This window comes from Lepisosteus oculatus, chromosome 7, assembly GCF_040954835.1.
Source record: "Lepisosteus oculatus isolate fLepOcu1 chromosome 7, fLepOcu1.hap2, whole genome shotgun sequence".
NCBI classification, from domain to species: Eukaryota; Metazoa; Chordata; class Actinopteri; order Semionotiformes; family Lepisosteidae; genus Lepisosteus; species Lepisosteus oculatus.
Genome location: NC_090702.1, coordinates 26,938,273 through 26,956,650, shown reverse-complemented (window position 1 = coordinate 26,956,650; position 18,378 = coordinate 26,938,273). Strand labels below are relative to the sequence as shown.

Sequence of the window (18,378 nt, the reverse complement as noted above, 5' to 3'; positions counted from 1 at the left end):
TTGGAGTTTCCAAAAGCTCAGTCTTAGGACCCATTTTCTCTCTATATCTGCTCCCCAGGTCAACAATTTCATTTTATGGCTTCTGCCAACATTTCCATGCTGATAATTATTTAATTTTCTTTTCTTTTACTACTTCTTCCCTTAACACTACCTTGTGTATCCGGTCTCTCAATCACCTTATCTTGCATGCAATAAAATAATCTCAGACACTTGTTCTGACTCCAACTTTCTTCTTTGCCCTGTTTCTCATCTTCCCTGAACCTCCCTCTGAATCCCCCATCCTCTTTCCCTGCCCTTTGCAGTCCATTCTTCCTGAGCAGCCTTTACAGTACCTGCCTTACCCTAATAATTACTCTGCTACACAACAGCTGGAACTGCAACTCTTTCCTGAATGGATTCCTGCTTTCATGATCCTTCCCTACCTGCTCATACACAATTCGGCAGTTTGATTCTTCTCCCTCCCCTGCCACTCCCTCCCACACTTACATACAGTACATTTGCAAAAGTGTACTTACTGCTCTCTCATTTACTCTGCTCTTATCTAGCTGCACTCCCTCATCACTCAAAAGTCTCAGACTAAGCAGACCACTATTTTTCCATTGCTGGAGTCCACTGTTTCTTCACATCCACACCTCAATGATGGAACAAAGCAATAACATTTCATGATTCTGATCCACAATTTACAATGACAGAACACATTCTGCTGCTCTAGAGTGATCTATTCAACCAGAACCTGTTCTTCTCCCAGCTTTACTGCATCTTCTTCCACTGCACAAGACTCCAGTCTGGTGTTTTGTGCCTGGTGTCTGGAGCTGGATCCTGATAATATTTCATTTCTATTACCAGTATAAAAACTTTTATGTATTTAATTGGTTGTTTAAGATACGCACAGTCATAAATGTCTCACTTGGTTAGACAGCTAAATGCAGTGTGTCAATAACAAACCACTATCTGGGAGATTACAATTCATGGCACCTTCCCTTGATCAACAGACACATCATCATGATACCTTAACTGCTCTCTGACAGTCCACTGTATTGGAAATGTCCTGGGACCTCACCTGCTGCCCCTCTATGGACTTATTGTGATGTGACAGCATACCAGCAGGACAACACACTTCCTTATGTAAATGAATCCTTCTGAAGACAAAAATGTTAATGAACATCATGAATTTGCCCATATCCTGTCAGCATCCTTTCTAAATAAAAATGTAATTTTCCAAATACCTCTGTGAATTAGTTGCAGTTATAAGTGGTCTCTTTTGATGCCTGGTTTAGACAAAGACTGCATGTGATCTTTCAGTGCCATCTCAGAACTCATCTTTTAATGCTGCACCTGTGATTCCTAAACCCTGTCTCCCCTGATGCCTACAATTCATGACCAGCACTGCAGTTTGATGTTTTTTATGGAATGTTTTTACATACAAAATTTAGTTGGTTAGAGATTTAGAAACCAAAAGGCTATTCCATACTGCCACCTAGAGTATAAGACAGTACAGTTCAGCTGTTTTCCTGTGCTTTAAAGTAGGCATTGTTGTTTGAACATCAATTATTGTTCAAACACTACTCAAAACAAAAAATTAAGAAAAGAGTTGAACCTGCTAGCAAACACCATTTTGCCTTAAGATTGATCATTTAGGACTGTGAGCTGAACAGTCCTAGTGAGCTGAACAACATAATCACATATTTCCAAATATGCTCTGTTTCAGCACACACTCAAAACCTACTGTAGCCACATATCAGCTATGCACTGAAGGTATCTTGCAAAGATGGCAAAAAAGAATTGTCATCTGTGTATAATGTTGTGCATGTATTATACAAGCATATTTAAAGTGCATTAGATGTTGCGTTAGATTTTTTAGGGAAGAAAAATTAACTTAATCAATCAGGACTACCATCCTGGAAAAGTTAAAAATTAAACTCTTACAATTTGCATACAGTATAGTGGTCAATACTTTGATATGATGGTTCAAAGAGTTTTAGGGTCTATGAATAATTTATTTCAGTACAATTGCATTGCTTTAAACTACAGTTTTTCACAATACATTTGTTTGAATAGGTCAAATAACTTCTTCAGAGCTTGAACAGATGGCAAATGAGGATCTCAACACATTAAACACAACACCCATATGCAAGTGAAATTCCAGGTTTGTTCCTGCTTTTATTGAGCAGTGAAGGGATCCATTCACCAACAAAATAAAAAGAAACATGTTCTAATGTGCACAAATAAAGATCTGGCTAAATCAAGACCTCAAGTCAGTACCTTAATATAGTACAAATAAACTGCTTACACAGCACACACATTCAACCAAAGAGTGTACAGTACTTGTGACTATTCTACCAATAGACCATTCCCTCTGTCAATCAAGATAAGACAATTTATCTGATATACTGATATATCTCATATATTTATATATGTTATATGTATGTATTGTTTCATCTATAATGTGCAGATTTAAAAATTACGCAGAACAGCATTGAAAGATACCTGTATAGAAACAGTTACCCTGTATTTGCAATGAGCTCTTTTAACAATGGATCTTTGGCAGCCTCATGTGGCGAACCATTTGTCATTGCACTCCCTGCTCAATTTAGCTGGGATAATCTAACACAGTACCCAAGTAATACACCTATTTTCTAACTTTATTCATGTAACACATTCATGTGTTCTCACAATCTTTAAAAACGTATACAATTGTTACAGATTATACAAGGGTTATGCTGACATTTAGCCATGTCTGTTTCATGTTTAAAACAATTCTAGGAGCTTGAGGCGTTGCAGAGCAGACTTGTGCAGTACTTCTTCCAAAAAGTCAGGTGTTGGTAGGCAATCTGTCAAAGTCAAAGAAAACATGATAATAGATAAGACATAAAGTGTTTTTTTGTTTGTATAAATGTAGAAAAACATGCTGAAGGAATAAGTCTACTATATTTGTTTTCAAAATCATATGGTGTTTTAGTTTTTAGTTTGCATCAAATACATTTAAATCATATTTTCAAGGCTATAATTCTGTACAAGGGCAAGAAAGGGAGTACAGTAGTGGTTCGAGTTTGCAAAACAGACAGGGAGCTTGAACTAACCAACACTGGGATTTGTTCTGACTGGACATAGCTTATTGTTCAAACTGCATTCATCATAACATTAAAATTGACATCTTAACACAAAAATGTCATCTTCAATCACTTTTTTAGAGTTTGTTTTTTAACAAAGCTTTGCGTGTTGGTTTTCAGCCACAGAATTTCTAAAGATGAAATTTTATAATGGTTCAATTTATTGGTGCTCTGTCTGGTTAGGTTATGCGACACTGACTGAACATGATTATTAAGAAAACAATATGAACATGAGCATTCAGAGGAAGAACAGTACTGTATTTCAGTGTCTGTGTTATATTAGTTTTGCTTTATAAAATAAAACTCAAGACTGAATTTAAATTCATATACAAAATAAAGCAAAGTGCACTTGGATTGAAGTTACCTTTCTCTCTCACAACCACTTTTGCAGTAAAGGTAGTTTTACATTTAAAGCCTCCACCTGCTACTGCATCATCTTCATATTTAGGAATTGGTAAGTTATCCTTCTGGAACCATTCCTGGATGCGGTTTTTCAAGGGTATTTTGTTAGATATGTCTGAAATCATATACAGTATGTATTTATATGAATATTTCTTAAGATTGTTTTTGCTTCTAATAAAATGAAGTTACAATAATATATTACATTATTAACTCACAGTTAAGTTCCAAGAAGTTACAGGCATAGAAGCCAGATAATTGTTCAGGTACAGTATAAATACTGTACTGAGTACATGAATGGCACACTAATGCGGTAGTAGTACATTTGTCAATCTTTTCTCTTTAAGAGGCTTTGTATCAGAATAAAATCATACTCTTCCCAATTTTATAACTAATGTTGTTTTAGGATGTTATAAATATTTTTCTGTTTTAGTCATTTAGTCTTTGAATTGCCAATAATGAGAAGCATTTCATAACATTATTTTCCTAAATCGTTCTCATCATAACAATGAAAAAAGCAAGTGCAGTTATCGTGGGGGTTAACTGAGCACTCTGAATTATGCTGGATTGAAGCTTAAAAATAATTTAGACAAAGATATTCTAAACAACACTAAAACAGTACAGTAAGTCTTTTTATTATGTAGTATTTCTCACCTGATACATTCAACCCCAGCACACTTGCGAGCCTTTCACAGACTTCTTTCTGAGCTGACCTCTTAGATGGGTGTGTTTGCTTTGTGCATACAGTAAAGTCCCTGAAAGAAAAAACTACATCCCCAGAATACAAGTCACACGATGATTCTTCATACTGGCAGTCATTCCTCAGATGTCTCTCTAGTATTTCCACGTAACGCTCAGCTGGACCCTTGTCATTTTCATTTGTATCCCATTTCAAGATGGGTGCCAGCTTGGCAAATGCATTCTTTGCTGCATCTTCTTTGGCCATTTTTCCTTCTTTACCTATAAAAGCGTATGAAATTCCAGTTATTGTATCTTGACTTACAGTAATGGTATTATCTTAATCCTCTCCAGTCCTCTTCATTGTTAGCTAATATTGTAAGTAATAAATCCAAATTGCACTGTCTTGCTGTTTGAGATGGTCTTTCTGGTTTTCACGGAACATTTTCCTTAATCTCATAGCTGTTTGGTATCATAATAAAACCAGTTAGGTCAAAGTGGCACAGAGCTCATTTCATAAAATATTAAGTTGCCAAGTACAACAATTTTGAAATAGCATTTAAGTTTTTTACTAACATTTAAATTAGAACAATGTTTAAGTAAAATTTTAAATACACTTCTGAAAGTATATTGTGTTGAAAAAATTCAATTATGTATCTTTTGTCAAAGGGGTTATATAAAACTCAGATTCATTTATGTTTAGATTCAATGCTATTAGACCACAGTTGTGAACGATTACTGGAATCAACCATTTGTGAACACATACCATAACCTTTAAATGAGAGGTTCATAGAAAACTCAAGACAGCACATCAATTCATTGTCCTTTCTCTTCCAAGTTTCTTGTGGGTGTGGTAGTTGTTTTCTTTCAAATAGATTTTTTATTTCATCTCTAGTTTCAATTCTATCTGTGAGATGAAAGAAAGCATTAAATAGGCAACAAACACTAATTGATCTAGTTGCTTAATTAAACATCAACCAGAGCAAAGATGTGAAATGGAAGTACCTAGGGTTTAATTCCCCTGCCCAACACATTCTCTATCCTTGAACTCCCTACTGTTTGTATAGGCTATAGTGACTATATGCCCTTGCAGATGCTATAGCCAGAAGCTGTATTACTCTGCAACTCACAAATGGCAACCCACTGAAGCTAAGCAGGTGTGAGCCTGGTCAGTACCTGGATGGGAGACCTCCTGGGAAAAACTAAGGTTGCTGCTGGAAGAGGTGGTAGTGTGGCCAACAGGGAGCACTCACCCTGCGGTCCATGTGAGTCCTAATGTCCCAGTATAGTGACGGGGACACTGTACTGTAAACAGGTGCTCTCCTTCGGATGAGAAGTAAAAGTGAGGTCCTGACTCTCTGTGGTCATTTAAAAATCCCAGGGCGTTTCTCGAAAAGAGTAGGGGTGTAACCCTGGCATCCTGGCCGAATTTCCCATTGGCCCTTACCAATCATGGCCTCCTAATAATCCCCATCTATAAATTGGCTTCATTACTCTGATGTGTGGTGAGCGTCCTGGAGCACTATGGCATCACAACCACCATCACATCATCCAGGCGGTTGCTGCACATTGGTGGTGGTGGAGGGGAGTCCCCATTACCTGTAAAGTGCTTTGAGTGGAGTGTCCAGAAAAAGTGCTATATAAGTGTAAGCAATTATTATTATTTCTGGTTTCCTCCTCAGATGCAATCAATAGGTATAGCTTATTAGTACTTAAAGAAAAATAGATAGAGAGATAGAATAGTTTATTTATGTACTGAACAGTCCTGTATCAATACATTGGGATTCTTATGCATGCCGATCTTTTAAGGACATGCATCAGACAACACCACACAATGCAGACAATACATTACAAAATAGATACTTTACATCATATATTACACAAATAGAAATAGTGCCAGTGAAATTTATCTGAAATCTCAGTTTTGATGGAATGAGGAAGTTTCCAGCAGGAAACCCTTGACTTTCCATAAAGTTTCCATAAATACATTAATACTAGTGCTAGTAATATCTTCACAGAAGATGTAAGTCATTTTAACATGGAATAAAATGTTCTCACTTTGCCACTGATGTGATTAATTTGATTAATTTATTGATTCAGATTTTGAGTCAAATTATGTTTGTGACGTAATAACTATTCAGGTTTCTTTGAAAATGGAGGTCTCTTTCAAAATAAACCAAAAATATTAAATTCTTCTTTGCATAATTTCAAGGTGGTATGACTTTGTCTTGGTAATTATGGTAATAAGATTGATTTTTTTTGTTTCACACCAAGATCAAACATTATAATGCAACAGTAGAATGGTTATTCAATTTAAATTAATATTCAATTTAAATAAACTCTTAGCTCCACTAAGCATTAGTGAAAGTAAACATGCTACTGTTTTACAAATCTCAAATGGATGTCTTTCTATGTCTTTTCAACATACTGTATGCGCCACATTCTGGATGTATGTTACCCTTTGCTGTTCAATGTTTGATATGGTCTGTCACTGTTAAAATAATAAGTTAATAGTCTTGTGTTGGACATGAACCAATTTATCCAGAACTCCAATTACCAGTGCTCCTAAACAGATTTTTGGTGAAACCAAATTTGTAGTCCATATTCAATACAGTATTGGTGGGCACTTAAAAGCAAAAACGGTAGACAAAATTTTCAAAATGCCAGCATTTCTAAAGCATAACTTTATGACAACTTTATTACCTACTGCAGGAAATCCTTACCTGAGATTTGGCCAAGATCATACAACGTCCTGCCTAGCATCTTGTACGATGTATTGAGTGCTTCCTCTTCTGTGTCACACCACTCCAGAGATTCTAACATGATGTTTTTTTTACTAATAATTACAGATGATGCATATCCTTTACAAATAGAGTATGTAAAGTATTTTTGAATATTGTGTTTTGCCAAAGCAACAGTCAGTTCTAAAGTAAAATGAAAAATCCAGTTAACCCATTTGTACACATTTATTTAAAACAGTATCTTTAGAAAGAATTGCATGATACAATATAATCTGCTGAAAAATATTGTTCGGTATTATCATTCAATAAAATTCCCATCAATCCATTTATGTTCAACCACTTTATCCAATACAGGATCTCGGGGGAGCTGGAGCTTATCTCAATTACAGATGACTTACAGCTGAGGCTGGAACTTGGCTGGTGTCATCCCTCCTGAACTTTTATTAAAACTTTTTTTAATCATGGTGCAGCACAGTGGCACAGCGATATTCCTGTTCCTGGGGTAGTACTGTAGCTGAGTGGAGTTTGTACAGTATATTCTCCCGGAATTCATTCCTCTGGGTACTCCAGTTCTATCCCACAGTCCAAAGGCACATTGGTAAGTTAACTAGCTTCTGGGAAAACTGAACCTGGTGTGAGTGTGTGCTTTGTACAGTATCTGTGGCATCCCAGCCTTGTACCAATTACTTCCTGGCATAGGCTTCAGCTCCCCAGATCCTGAATTGGAGAAAGAGGTTACAAAAAGGATAGATCATTTTAATCATAGTAATAGTAGTGGTATACTGTACCTTCAACAGTTTTTGGTCTTTCTTCATCCTCAGTTATATAACATGAAATGGGGAGCATGTTTTTTATTGGGACAGGATTAACACTTCTACGGTCTGTTTTGTTTGAGGGTGATCCTTGAAGCAAAAACAAAAACATTTTAAATTAATTTCATCACTACTAAAACTGAGCAAATTATGTCTGACTGAGAGACAGGACACTGTATAAGACAGTATTCTTATTCAAGTGTTTATCAGTGGCGGCTCATAAGGGAAGGGTGAACTTATTTTATGGGGATTTCAAATTATTTTTCCCTTGATACACTTATTATAGCAGGTAATTAAAACAGGGTGGAAAATGTTATGTTCATTTTTAAGATAACATTCCTTGCCTTTTTGTTGTTTCTGTACTACTACTTTAACGGTCTGTGAGTTTTTTTAATTATCTGCTATGTTAAGATATGTTTAAAGGGGAAACAATGAGATATCTCCTTCAAGTACGGTACTGTATGTACAGTAGCTCCATCAGCATGCGTAAGCTGCAAAGGAACAAGTAAAGGTTTATTCCATGCTGAAAAGAGAAGAAAAGAAACACAATGTTTTGGATGTGGATATCTCCTTCATATGCTTTCCCCTTCCTATCAAGAGCAGCAACATTTCTTTAGCAATACTGTTGACTGTTCGTTAGAGTCTAATCTGATATGAACAAGATTTACATTTCTACAGCACAGATGGATAATACCACCAAACATTTTGCACTCAATCTTACCTAGGTTAGCTTTTATGGAACCATGAATGATATACTCAGCTGAAGACTCATAAAAATATAAAATTATTACTAGCAGACATGTGTTGTGATTACCAGGGATAGTTTGGTTTGTAATTTAACTTTATTTCTTGGAGTGTGGGCACAGGGGTAATGTTCACACACTGTGAAATACCTTTAAGCTTTATTTAAACAATGTACTGTATAACTAGCACCAGCATATACAATACACTGGGATTTGGACCCAAGGGTCTTACGATTAAAAATAATTGCTTACACTTTCAGTATATAGTACTTTTCTGGACACTCCACTTAAAGCACTTTACAGGTAATGGGGACTCCTCTCCACCACCAGCAATGTGCAGAACTTACTCCTGACTTCTGTGCTAGATGTGCTTTTGCTGCTTTTCTTTACCTCACAATACACAAGCAAATCAGACACAATGTCTCTTTTGTAAGTTAAAACATATATTTTAGCGTGCAACATGAACATACTATGGTTGACAAATTCCACAAAGTCAAGACACAAAACATAATGACTTTTAAAATGGTAAAAGAGCAACCTACCATAGATGCACCTGGTGCTGTAAGAGGGGAGGGTCTGGCCTTTTTCCTGAACAAGTTCCTGCAGTGCTCCCTTGTAGTTCTTCTTAAGTATGGTAGGATTAGAGTCATTCCAGCGGAGCAGGGGTCTCAGCTTTTGCAGAGCTGACCAAGCCACCTGTTGTTCTGCAGAAGTTTTTGAAGCTGCACTCTCTGGAATACAGAGATCACAAAGCTGCATTAATGTCCTCTACACTCCCTCAGATAACAAAGGCTGAAAGGCTGGAAGTATCGCTGAGGATACCATTCATCCTGGTTTCTCACTTTTCTCCCCCCTTCTCTCTGGTAAGCATTGTAGGAGCATAAAGGCACAAACATCCAGGTTCAGACACAGATCCTTCCCACAAGCTGTTATATTACTGAACTCTACCCCTGCCACTGACTCACACTGATGTTTGTATGTTATTTAACTTGTTGTTGTTTCTGCTGCTCTTCTGTGTTTATGTTTTTGGTGATTCTTTAATGTTTTTGCATTGCAGCAAACATGCAAATAAGCATTTCATTGCACTTGTGCATGTGACAAATAAACTGAACTGAACTGAACTGAAAAAATGTATCCGCAATTGTTGCTATCATACCATTTTGCTCTTTCTCAGAAATTACCTGACTGTGGAAAGAATAAAAAAAAAATATTTTGAAATCTTTCAACTCCAGTCCAAGTGCAATATCGGACTATAGCACCATAGTATCCATCACATTGGAACTCCCATGAGACAGGCTATCAGCTTATCTTCATTGGGGCAGACAAAGACCAAATGGTGTTTCTCCAGGTGTTTTTGCACCCTGTTAAATCCACCTTAGATATTCAGCCTTTACATATCTGGCTCACTTGCCTCAGTCATTAAATTTTGCTAAACAAAGCTGGACTAAACTGAAATTGCAGAAAAGTAAGGTTTTAAATTTGACTTCTGTGGAACTACAGTACATGGGAATGCAACTCTGTAATGAAAACAACAAGGAATTAGGGTTTCCTGTAACCAGGAGCATTCTGTTATGATGTAGATCATACAATTGACACAGCCTTGGAAGTGATTAGTCAGAATCCAACTGCGAGGGATTGGGAAGTTCCCAACTGTAGATATAATTGTTGGGAACTGTAGAGAGATCCAACTATAAAGGGGTTGAGCATTCCGGTACAGCTGAGGGAAAGTGATGAGTAATTATTAAAGGGAGTAACTGGCAGGCAGTGCTTAAAAAGCAGCCATTATGGAAAACATGGAGCCTGGCACCGGAACCAAGAGATTGGGAGCTCAACATCGAGTCAGTCTTCTGGAAGTGCTCCTGGAACTGGAATGAGTGGATTTATCACAGGCTGAGACCAGGCCAAAGGATAAGCCCACAAGATGGTTGGGACCAGTGCAGGACTCCAGGGGAAAAACAGAAATATTTTCAGAATGTGAACATTAATTATTATTGGGTCCTAACTTACAGTATATACTCATTATACAGTAGTTTAACATTATTATAGCTGAAGAAAAATAGAAAATATTAAATTATTCTTACCTTCATCTTCAAAAGATAAAGGTGTATTGAGAATTAATTGGCATTTGTATTTGTTTGCAACTTTAACGATCTTTTCTTTCACACTGTCTTTTCCCAAGCATTCAAAGATTCTTGCCTTAGAAGCAGACAGCTCTTAAAGGAAAACATAATTATTGTCACAAAGTGCACATTCCTACACAATTTCAAAACAGAAGTTATCATACATAATTAATGATTTTTTAAGGTAAATAATCGCACAAGAATATTGATGTTTGTTCTGTATCATTCCACTTTCAAAAGGTTAAATTAGGCTTAATAGATTGCAATATATTTATTTTCTTCTTAAAATATCAGAATGATCCTACCTCAGCAATGCAGCATGAAAGAAGCTTATTTTAGTTTAAGCTTTATTTTGCATTAGTTGGATTTATAGAGATCAAATAATGTTTTTTGAGGTACAAGTATGAGTTCTCTTCAACACTTTCTTAATTTATATGCTTATAAACTGAGAGTCAGTCCTGTTAATTCATGTCGTCATGTGGATGCAAAACTATTTTTTAAACTTTTTTTGTCTCTTTTTTTTTAACTGCTTGAGTTAGATGGCATTGTAGAAGCCAGGCTGACCAAGCTCTAATATACCTGTACTGAAAGCCCTCCAGATATTCTCTGATGAAAAACAAACAAAAATATTATATAAGTAAAAATATTTACTGTTAAATGCTTAATGTGATTTGATTAAAGAAATTAAAATATTATTATACTGCACTCACATCAGCATTAAATAGAACAAAAGTCATATTTGTCATAAGTCATTAAAGTTTAAAAAAATATGAAAATCACAGTTATTCACACCCTTGTATTTATTACTTTGTAAACTCTCCTATGCCAGGAATTACACTGTCAAGACAGCTCCTTTAGTACGCTGTGAAGTTCTGAGGAGTGATCTTAAACAGTTTATCCATGATTTTCTCTAAGATTTTGAAAATGTTTGGCTTCCATGTGTAAATTGCTTTCTTGAGTTCACACCACCAATGTTCAGTTTTACTGAGGTCTGGAGATGCCCAGTTGAGAACATTTAATGCATAGTTGGGTAAATTTTGTCAATCTGGATTAATTATTTGGATCATTGTAATGCTGGAATGTCCATTATTGGCCTGGCTTCTTGAATGAGGGAACCAAGTGTCTGACCAAAATGTCAGTGGAAATGTTCATGATTCCCCCTCTCCTAACAAGGTCTCTAAGACCTTTAAATACCAATCATATTTCTGAGATGCATGAACAAAAAGGAGGTTGATTCCAGTTGTCATTAGACGTAGAAAGTCAACACATTTTGTACTTCATGCTCAAAAGAGGTTTGTTCCAAGAAACATTCAACATGTCTGATTCTTGCAGGTGATGTTTTATACATTATGTATCCTGAAGATGCCAGCTTGTGTTGAAGATCATCAGCTCTTACCTTTGGAATAAGGGTTACCTCATGAACTACTTGCCTCACAAAACATACATCCTCTTCCTGGCAGGGTTGCCACCCACTATGCACAGTAGACTTAAATGTCTTAATAATGGACATTGTCAGTGCTCTCAGGCCTTAACCACAATGATGCATGCTACTCCTGAATGTCTGCCATGTGTTAACTCCATGTGTCTGCCATGTGTATATCCAAGGAAAACAGGAAACCTGTGGTGGTCTCTGTGTAGCTCCAGAGGGTTCCATTACACTTCCAAAGAACAGATCTTAAATAGGACCTTGGGCAGCATAGTGGCGGAGTGGTTAACGTGGCTGCCTTGCAGTGCTGGGATCCTGAGATTAGTTCAGGACCTAGAGTGTTATGTACATGGGGTTTAATATGTTCTCCCCATATTCATGAAGGTTTCCTCTGGGGGCTCCAATTTTCTCCCATAGTCTAAAAATATACCGGTAGGTTAATTGGGAAATTGGCACTAGATCTGAGCGTATGCATGTCTGTGTTTGTGTTTGCCCTGTGAATGGACTGGTGTCCCATCCTCAAATGTAAGATATTTTTGTTGACCAACAACTAGGCATCAGGAAAAGCAAGTAATGAAGAGCGAAGCATTTGACAGGACAAGATTTTACTATTGGGCAAATAATGGACTGTATGTGGGAAAACCAATCAACAATTCACAGTGAAGCATGACAGATATAGCTTCATAAATTGAGAGCATTCTGGGGGGTTGAAAAATATAGAAGATATTCTATATTTCTATAAAATATAGAAGTTTCCTACAACAAAAAACTTTCAAAGATTCAATCAGAAAAGTGGTTTATGCTGCCACATAGCCACAGTTGCTAAAGCATGAAGAGAAGAATGAGGAACTAAATAATAATGGACATTTCACAACCCAGCCTGAAACTACTCAGACTTTCTTCGAGAGCCGCTACAGTACATTGTTATCTACAGTGCAGATATATAACAAACTTGCTTCAGTACATTTTCAGCATGTCTAAAGCAAAATTTAAGATGTGATCAGAGCCATAAAAAAGAATTTAGAGTTAAAAATGATCGACTAATCTTTGTGGGACAAAATTATAAACACGGATAAACTACTTTGTATGACATAATTATAAACACTAAAAAATATGTAATTAATTTAGGTAAGTGATTAAATTATTCCCTCTTCATGATGCATATTGCTTAACAATACCTTCTTAATAAAATAAAAACACTTACGTGATCTATCCATTGCTGAATTCAGGACTAAATCCAGTTTTTTGCAAGCTTCTTCAACAGCTTTGTGTTCACTGTCATACTCCTCTGGGAAATCAAGTTCTTTTATGTATATGGTGACAGTAGACCTGAACTCCTCTACTACATTATTAAATATAAAAAATACAAATATAAAACATAGAAAATACTTAAAACACGACTGTGCGCTGTGGTGAACGATGGGTCAGGTATCAAAGGGTTAACTTACATCTCTTACATCAAGGGTTAACTTAACTTACTCTGCTAAAGTGAAGCTTAAATTTCATATTTACCTAACTGCAGAAAAACAATTCCCTTCAATTTGCAATCAACATGTATAATTAACAAGATATTAAAATAATAAATGAATAAATAATTATTGAATTAAGTAAATGTATGAGAAAATACATCCAAAGCTATTTTATATAAAAATTAAAACAATGTTTTAATTGATATAAATGTGTTTAACGTATTATTGTTCACTTACTGTATTACTGGTAACCTTATGCAATAAAAACATAGTCTGGCAAACAATGATTAATATATACTTATAGAAATATTACGATAATCAGAAACACACTCAAAGCCTCAAATAGCATTTTCTACAACTATACTTAAACTACAGTATACAAAACTTACTATTTTCAATACAGCTTAGTCTGTGTAAGAAGAGATCAGGATTTTGTCTTAGAAATCTTCAATTCACTTCAATTAATATACAAAAAACCTGACCTAAACAATTTGAGGTAAACTGTACATGGATAGCCAATATGACCTGTCATAAGAGCCAATCTATCACATTCACTTTTCAGATTCTTGGTAACTGTCATAGCACTGTCTTGATTCCCTATAGAATGAAAACAGAGGAGCAAGAAACTGAATTCAAAATAGGGTACATTTACTTTACATGACGATTTCATTCAATTACAAAAAATAAGAATCAACAAATTACCTGCATTATTGTGAATAATTTCATATGTAGGCAACTCTTGGTTAGCCTTCTGAAAAAGTTCTTGTAATCTGTTCCTGTAGTTCACCATAGGTTCAAAACTGGTACCGGTGTGAAACTCACTGACAGGGGCAAGTCTTCGAAGCCCTTCTTTAGCAGCATTTTCGTGGGCTGATTTTCTAGAGGATGCATGATCTGGAAAAGTAAAGAAGATTATACACATACTATTAAATCAAAATGAGTGTGCTACAATTCTTAATCAGTAAATAGATAAACAATGTTGTGTGGAGGTTTTTTAATGTTTAAATTCCACAGTATACAAGTGTATAATAGTACCCCATTCTTTAAATGTAAAACAATGGGCTTTCTTGTGGAGCATTTGCATAATAGTGACCATATCTTGTCCCTTAAGGCACTAAAGACCACAGTGGCCAAACTATTGTAGTTAAATTATTAAGTCAGCCTTTATGGGTAAATAGGACATAGAAAATGTAGTCCAGAAGATAAGATGGAAATTGCATGAAGAAGCAGGAAGTGAGTGATATGGTAAAGAGAAAAAAGAACAGCAGAGAGGATTAGTATTGGTGCTTTGGTCCTATCTGTGTGTGTCACGTTTGTAATCCCTCCTCTTAAGGGCGGTACGGTTCTTTCTTATTTTACTTGATCATGTCCACCTGCCTCCAATCCTGCCCCTCCTTATAAGCCAGACGCTCACTCTATTCTGGGCTCTGCATTGGAAGACGGATGCCCGGAGGCCCGCCTACTGTACCACTAAGTCACCCTACGCCCGCGGCTGAGGGCATAGGCCTCCTATCGGCGTCCTGACCCAGCTGAGTGCGGGGCTCAGAGTGCCTGGCCTCGTCACCCCCGTTTTTATTCCCCGTCCCTGCACCGAATCCCGTTCCGGTTTTTAACCTCATTTGTTTTTTCTTGGATGCATCACCCGGTACTAGACTTTTGGACTGCTTCCTGGTTTCCCCTTTGGGATTGTTTTGAACTAGTTCGCCTGGACCATGCCCCCCTGAGCACCAGTGCACTGTCGTCATGCCCCCCTGTTCGTCAACCTGCCCAGTTCCTCACCATCTCCTCCCCTTGTTTGTTGTACTCCCTTCCGGATTCTATCGTCTACATAGGGTCCTGATAAACACTTCATAACAGTGTGGAGTTTGTAATTTCTCCCCATGTTTGCATGGGTTTCCTCTGGGTGATCAAATGCCCTCCCACAGTCCAGACACATGCTGGTAGGTGAACTCTATTCTGTATAAATTGGCCCTGGCGTGACTGTATGCCTGTGTGTGCTTTGCAATAGACTGTTGTACCATCCTTGTGCCTGTTGCTTGTTGGGTTAGGCTTTGAATCCCCCTGCAGCCCTGTACTGGATAAAGCGCGTTAGAAAAAAATATATATAGATGTTACTCATGTCACACTAGTTGCACAGAAAAACAGAGTACTTAAAAAGTTTAATTATTGGTCATATTTTCACTAGTACACCTGTTTTTGTTCTTTAATGTTGCAAGAAATTCAAAAAACATAATATCCCTGGATTAAATTCAATTAAATCCACTGGGAATTTTTATCCTTTCAGCACATTGTGAATTTGATGAGTGTCAGCATGGTAGAAGGATGTTCAAAAGCACAGCAATAACTGCAGAGCTAAATAAAAGGACTATAAATCTCTTACCCTGACCCGTGAAGGTGCACTGGACTGTAAAGGTCAACACACAAGCAAGAGTGTTCTGGACATGTTCGTACCCAATTTGAATTTTATTTTCTTTTGATTTGGAGAAATACTCTTGGACGAACCTCTCAGCATTTTCCTCTAAAGAAAGATAAAATATGTTGTCATTCAAGAAATGTTTGAGCTATTAGCCTATATAATATCTGTAACTGAAAAAAGATTTTTAGCTGGTTTTAGTGAAGTTCTGTATCATTTTGTCCAAACACCACAATACTTATCTGTTCTAAACTGGAAACTTGTTTACAAAATTTAAGGATGACAGTTTCTCTTCAAAAGTGACACAATCCTTTCACAAAGAATTTCTGTATAATGAAGCAGACCTATGTCTCAACCATAGGATGATGAAATGTTTTTGAATTATTCTGTAAGAGCTACAAGTTACAGTCATATGTTGACCTTGAGTTGTTTAACTAAATGTAACTTTTCTTTTGAAGCTAAATTGAATCAAATTAAGTTTTTGATATTCACATCAATCCAAATTTTTCATTACTGACTGATAATTCATTTTGTTGGACTGTTGAAAAAAGACAAACAAGGACGTAACGTCTGGAGAGATAATCAAATCAACTTTACCTGATTCGTTAGCACCAAGTACAAATCCAAGTTTCGTGAAGGCTGACTGTTTTGCCTCTTCCTCAATGGTGAAGCTGTTATCAGTGCTAATTCTAACATCCCTCATTCTCACAGTGACAGAAGCAATAAAGGATTTCCCTGATTTAAAATAGTTTAAAAGAAAGAGTTGGATTAAGGCAAATGGTAAGTATAGAGGGCATATGGTCATAGTTAATACTGTATATAACTATTCAAACTATAAACCAAAGCCTAGCTCTGAATCCATTTAGTCAGTTTAGCACAGTATAGTATATACTGACATTTCAGCAGCTGGATATTTTACTAGAACAATTCAGGTGAAGCGTTTTGCTCAACAGTACAAGAGCATCTAATTCAGAATTTGAACCCATGACTTTACAGTTACAATGGTCTTGTGTATTAGCTCTATTTTCCTCATAGTTTGACCATGCTCATGCTGGATGTACTTTGCTCTGCCTTGGGTTCTATAATTTGTAGCATGTTTCACCATTCCTGCCTATGCTTTGCTATGACTTTACTAAATCCCACTCTGATTTTACCATTAGAATTATCACCATGGCATATCCAAGTAAACGTGAGAGAATCTGAGAACATACACTTATCAGGTGTTGAGAGCTTTGTGTATTAAGAAGTAATAAGGCAATATCAATAGGCCTACCTATGTTTTCTGCAGAATGATTGGGAAGGTTTGTTTCATTCTCTGTGCTGATCCCTGCTGCCCTGCTGCCTGTTCAGAGATTAGAAAAGTACCTGAGTTCTTCTGTTTTCAATACTCTCACTCCTCATTAAACAAGCGCTTTACTTATTGAGTTTACACAAACCTATTTTTGTTGCACGTGTGAACTTTCCCAATGAATACAAGCTCCAAAAGTGTAGCGTGTTCGTCCATTTTTTATTTTTTATTCCATTCAGCTGTTGCCCTACAGTAACTGTCTTACCAAGACTAAGGCCAGTATTACTAGGGGTATTAGAGGGAAGAATAATATTTTGAATGCATAATTTGTCAAATTAATATTGTGGCATTCTGCACCCTCCAGAGTAGACTAATCTAGCAACTTCTGCCTTTTCCTCTTAAGCCTCACCTTTTTCCTCCTCCTTTATAAAAACTGAGATAAATACTCCTTTCACCCTCTCTCCTTCTCTCCCTCAAGCCCTTAGCTACTGCTCGCCAGTGACTAGCATGCCCCCTGTAAATAAAAAGGGTAATAAGAATAAGCCTTCGTGAGTGAACTTGAACAGCCTTCTCCAGCCTGTTAATCCCCACTCTGCCTGCACAAAAACCAAGCTCCCCATTTTTTATATTTTGTACAATTAAATGTTTTCATTTTTAGAGTGTGCAATATGAAACACCCAACAGCTTGATGTTCTTATTTTTACAATTATGGGTTTTATTCTGCAAAACATTCATTAACTAACATAATAAACATTTGTTTAGTAATAACACTTGATTAGTTCTTGGTCTTGTGTACTATATTGCAAATTTTATTTCCCAACCCTTTTTCATATTACTTTTTGAAGTATTTTTACAGCTTTCATAAAAAAGTAAAAAGCTAGTAATGCAGAATATTACACTAGAAAAGTACCTAAACTTAACTGGTTTAAGTCCAGTTATGAGCACTTGGAATGAATTGGAGTTTTACAGATATTTTAATGGGAATTAGGTATTTTTACAATTTGAACGAGATTTTACCGAGAACAAGATTACAAGATTCCACCTTTTGGAAATTTTGGAACCAATTGTGCTCATATAATACAACTGAACGAGTAAAAGGTTTATTCCATGCTGAAAAGAGAAGAAAGGAAACACAATGTTTTGTGAAACTTTATTGTGTCAGAAAATGTTGTGTTCCCT

General features: G+C 36.4%; 1 protein-coding gene across 3 annotated transcripts in view; it reads right to left on the bottom strand.

The window, feature by feature from the left end:
- Positions 1–2,129: 2,129 nt before the first annotated feature.
- LOC107078057 (uncharacterized) overlaps positions 2,130–18,378 on the bottom strand; it is a 28,784-nt gene continuing 12,535 nt past the window's right edge. For 2 of the 3 annotated variants that reach the window (XM_015352949.2, XM_015352947.2), the window contains exons 12-24: positions 17,185–17,253; positions 16,509–16,646; positions 15,879–16,016; positions 14,201–14,392; positions 13,234–13,371; positions 10,565–10,696; positions 9,026–9,214; positions 7,717–7,830; positions 6,911–7,111; positions 4,954–5,094; positions 4,164–4,469; positions 3,475–3,627; positions 2,130–2,831 (exon numbers count right to left, since the gene is read on the bottom strand). In XM_015352949.2, the coding sequence (XP_015208435.2) occupies positions 2,749–2,831; positions 3,475–3,627; positions 4,164–4,469; positions 4,954–5,094; positions 6,911–7,111; positions 7,717–7,830; positions 9,026–9,214; positions 10,565–10,696; positions 13,234–13,371; positions 14,201–14,392; positions 15,879–16,016; positions 16,509–16,646; positions 17,185–17,253 (1,994 nt within the window). In that variant the 3' untranslated portion in view covers positions 2,130–2,748. Of the gene's footprint in view, positions 2,832–3,474; positions 3,628–4,163; positions 4,470–4,953; positions 5,095–6,910; positions 7,112–7,716; positions 7,831–9,025; positions 9,215–10,564; positions 10,697–13,233; positions 13,372–14,200; positions 14,393–15,878; positions 16,017–16,508; positions 16,647–17,184; positions 17,254–18,378 lie in introns of those variants that run through there. The other variant, XM_015352948.2, reaches the window with a different exon arrangement.